Below are 4,533 nucleotides of genomic sequence, written 5' to 3' on the forward strand. Positions count from 1 at the left end.
TAGGCAGTTTTGTCCTGTTCGAATAACAGGAGTTTTCCACTTATCAGAAGTGGGTATCTGGTTTGCAGATATATGCCACCGTTTTTACAATAACTGAATGATATGAAATAAGTAAATTATACGGGATACCATGAACAAGTATGAAAAAGAAATAAAGAGAATCCGCATTTTTTTTCTGTGCACCCACAGTGTAAATATATTGGCTACTCTGAAACAACCCCTTACCCGGGGAGCGCTAATAATGCTATCAACTAGTTTTATAACCCCGAAGGCACATGTGAAGTTTTAACTTAATATCTGCATTTGTTCTGCAGATAGTAACTTGCACGCAAAACTTTAACCGAAAGAGGGCAAACTTTGCCCAAAATATATGTCAGACATATAGGATTATAGTAATAGCTGTATGTACTTGCACGCGAAACTTTAACCAGGATTTTCTAAGTCCAAAAGGGGGAAGAATTTGGCCAAAATGCAGGTCAGAGTTATTGGACTTGATGCTATCAACTAGTTTTATAACCCCGAAGACACATGTGAAGTTTCAATTCAATTTCTGCATTAGTTTTGGAGATAGTAACTTGCATGTAAAACTTAATTAGGATTTTCTAAATCCAGAAGGGGCCATAATTTGCTGAAAATACATGTCAGAGTTATGGAACTTGACCCAGTGAGGTTTGTATATGACCTAGGAAAATAAAAAATAAGTTTCAAAGCTATTTGCCTTTAAATGATAGCTGTATGTACTTGCATGCAAAACTTTAACCAAGGTATGACGCCGAAGCCGACGCCAGGGTGACTAGAATAGATAGACTATTCTTCGAATAGTCGAGCTAATGAGCCGCGCCATGAGAAACCCAACATAACGGCTTTGCCACCAGCATGGCTCCAGACCAGCCTGCGCAGTCTGGTGAGGATCCATGCTGTTCGCTTTCAAAGCCTATTGCTATTACAGAAAACGGTCTGGATCAATGCTGGTCGCAAAGCCACTATGTTGGTTTTCTCATGGCGCGGCTCAAATAATTTACCTGTATTGACGTTTTTCTTTATATGTAAATGACACATTGACGTTAACAACAAACAATATAAACCGTACGCGTATTTGTGGTATATATGTTAAACAATTAATGATTCATATACTTCAGCTATTACATATAGAACTGTCTTGAAATAAATACATGTTCTTAAATAAGTCTATGTCCTTTTCTGGAAAATTTCATTCTGTGCATTTCTATACTATCACACAACTCCTGTCTTGCTACCATCAATTTGTATTTCAGCTGTTCAGGGAGTTTGTCAAAAAGTGTTTTGCAGTCTGCTAGGGGATCTTCGTTTGAATGCTCTTCTGCCAGGGGATCTTCGTTTGAAGGCTCTTCTGCCAGGGGATCTTCGTTTGAAGGCTCTTCATATATATTACCCTTTTGAGACTGTTTTCTTTCATATTCCTTACTTTCTGATAAAGTGCCGATAATAATAGCATGTCCAATATTTCCAATAACTTTACATGCTTCTTCTACGATTGCATTGTACTGAAGGGTTTCTGCTGTAGAGAGGATACGGAGGCAGGTCCTAACTCGTCCAAGTTTCTCTAAATCCGAAGAAGTTGTCCTTGCAGATTCTAATTCAGACTGAAGCCATTCCGACATGAAGTCCTTACATTTTCTTATTATCAGTTTAGCCTGGTATTCTTCAGCTATATAAACAACTGATAAGACATTTGTACCTGCAACAAAACAAACAAAACGTTAACCTGGTATCAATGGACATTTCCTGCTCGCACAATGAATCGCATTACGAACTGTTTCCTTACTGTTTATAAGGCAGTTTGCAAAAAGATATGAAAAAAAAATTGAGGTGTTTGGACAAAACCAAAGGAATAACTGTGAAACTTAGACTCTGGAGAATATGTGTTACATTTTTTTTGGCGTATTGTAAAATTATCAACTAAATTTAGCAATTTTGCATATTTTTCTTTGCTCTGGTTCCGAGCATGTATTAACGGGAGAAAAATCATGTTTAAACAAGACAAATCATATATATCTACTACGACCTGGTTAGGGGTGGGGACATTCTTTTGTTGATGATCTATCATTGTTCCCAGATCCCAAAAGATACCATGTATATCTAACGGTACTTTACGGAATGAATGGGTACTATACCTGGTATATGGGAACGTAATTCCTTTCATTCCGTATCTAAAGGTACAAGTCCACTGTCGACTAGTGATAACAATTTTTAATACAAATAATCTAATTGACCGTGTTCCTTTATGTTTCTATCACCACAATAATATTAATACTTTCATTAATTTAAAATATGTTTTAGCTTTGTCTCTTTCTTCTGAAATACAAGGAGAATGTCCCATTTTTTATGGCGAAGTATTTTACGTTTTTTATCTGATGATTGAATGTATTGATTTTTTCATCAACAGATCATGCTGTTCTAATAAGGGTCTTACAAATCAAATATTTTATTCGCTATTTTTCTGTACGACAGTCAACTTTAAAGCTTTTTGTACTATAAAACATCCACACTGCGGTTATCACAAAGCTAATAACCATACCTGTAATTATGAATAAGAAGGCCGAGCGTTTAATTTAGCTTTGATTGACATTTTTAGAGAATCTACTAGGTCAAATTTCTAGTACAAAATTGTAAGCTTTATACCACTGCTTAGATCATATTAAAGACGCAAAACTGCTCTTCCGCGTCACACAAATAATATTAAAATTTGCCAAACTGCCACACCTTTCTTCAACCCTTTTGTATTTGAATGGCTATAACTGTTATTATATTGGGTTTTATATTTCAAGATAGACATATAAAACATGCAGAACAAATATTATATTTAAGGGTGACATTAAAAAGAAGCTTTAAATTGAAAAGGTAATCAAATATATCGTGTTATATGTCATTATTATTACTTAGACCTTTGCGACCAGTACAGACCATGATCAGCCTGCACATCTGTGTAGTCTGATTGTGATCTGCATTGTTCGCCATTATGTCAGTATCTGTTTGGTAAGCACCCCTTTTAACACTTAATGGTATTTCAGTTCTAATCACGCAAATTTTTCGCATTTTACAGCACTACATTTTAGCTTCATACATAATTCGGCTGGTTGTATGATGGGCCATATGATGTTATGAACACCTCCTCATGATTGGAAAGCGTTGCATAACGGAATTTTCCGATATTCAGTAAATTTTAATTAAAGCATTAAGTAGTTACTGCTGTGAAAATGATATTATCCATAACAACTATGGTCTGATATAAAAAAAATATATTTAGAAGTAAATACTTTATTCAAAGTTTATCTATGTAGTTTCTAAAAATAGTACACGTCACCTATAATGACACTGCAATATACATTGAAACCAGAACATTGCGGCATATAAACCACGTAAACATTGAAACATGAATTACAAGTTATGTACTGTTAAAGTAGAATCTAGTTGACATTTGTGATGCCTATACAACGCAGGAATAGTAAAATACGTACAAGACCAGATATAGATGCACTGATGTTGAACTTGAAACATATCTGTACCGTCAAGACTGGCTGAAACATTTCTAAATATGTACATATTCAAATGATCAATATAGTAATGTTTTAGCAACATAAAATCACTTACTGTCTACAAGTTTCTGTACGTCCGGATGCAGGCAGAGTAAAAATTCGAGAAAATCCCAATAGACCTTTTCTTTCAGATTAACATTCCGAGTCTCCTTCTCTTTAAAGTCATGCTCGAACATTGCTTTAAACACCGGCGACACGTAATAAAGAAAGTTCTGTGAAACATACAACTTTTGTCCGTCATCAAACACAAATTCAACTTCATCTAAACAATCCCCTGCTTCAGTAAATGGTATCTTTGATTCTGAATCAGCCATCTCCTCTAACAATAGAACACAAAACAACTCTACTTTTGGTTCTGTATCTTTTTTATTCATAAACTGCGCAATTTTCAAATGCAATGAGAGCATGCGCACTACTACGCTTTTCAAAATTGGTAAGGCCAGCATTTTTTATCTTCTGGTTTACGGGAGATTTTAAAAAAATTGGGTCGGGGGACAAATAAAAATAAAAATAAAAACCCTAACTTTGAGCAGTCGACCAAAGAAATAAAAATAAAACGTCTAAAAAGATACATTTTTTCTTATTTTTATTTTTTTTGTACACCATAGAAAACAAAAGCTTGCAAGCTTAAATTGCATACACATTCACATATGAACTATTCTGAATTTGTTTATATCTCATCATTTCAGTATATTGTTGTTTCCTTTATCATGTTTATGTGTAGCTTGTATGCATAATGCCATTTTCAATACAAGTCACCAAGGATATGTATTATTTGTACTTTTGTAATACAGTATGTATCTATTTTGTAGTAAAAATAGACTTGTGTAAACATTTTTCATGATAAACTATACAGATACCACAGTTGACATATTATTTAAACATTGCATAATGTTTATCATGTTTATCATAAAACCATGAATGAAACTGAAATTAAAATGAGGATATGCAATGACTA

General features: G+C 34.2%; 1 protein-coding gene across 1 annotated transcript; it reads right to left on the minus strand.

Moving 5' to 3' along the window:
- Window positions 1-1,091: 1,091 nt before the first annotated feature.
- LOC123558986 (uncharacterized) lies at window positions 1,092-4,134 on the minus strand. The gene is made up of 2 exons (XM_045350810.2): window positions 3,631-4,134; window positions 1,092-1,717 (listed from the first exon to the last, which is right to left on the minus strand). The coding sequence occupies exons 1-2, from the start codon at window positions 4,019-4,021 to the stop codon at window positions 1,179-1,181; spliced, it is 930 nt and encodes a 309-aa protein (XP_045206745.2). The 5' UTR covers window positions 4,022-4,134; the 3' UTR covers window positions 1,092-1,178.
- Window positions 4,135-4,533: the final 399 nt, after the last annotated feature.

The sequence above is a fragment of the Mercenaria mercenaria genome, chromosome 5 (genome assembly GCF_021730395.1).
Source record: "Mercenaria mercenaria strain notata chromosome 5, MADL_Memer_1, whole genome shotgun sequence".
NCBI classification, from domain to species: Eukaryota; Metazoa; Mollusca; class Bivalvia; order Venerida; family Veneridae; genus Mercenaria; species Mercenaria mercenaria.

What these genes read in the sequence shown, in the direction of transcription:
- LOC123558986 (XM_045350810.2), bottom strand. Translation starts at nt 4,021, where the DNA reads ATGCTGGCCTTACCAATTTTGAAAAGCGTAGTAGTGCGCATGCTCTCA. An exon ending in CGTACAGAAACTTGTAGACA is followed by an intron (nt 1,718 to 3,630) that starts GTAAGTGATTTT and finishes GTTTTGTTGCAG; the next exon opens with GTACAAATGTCTTATCAGTT.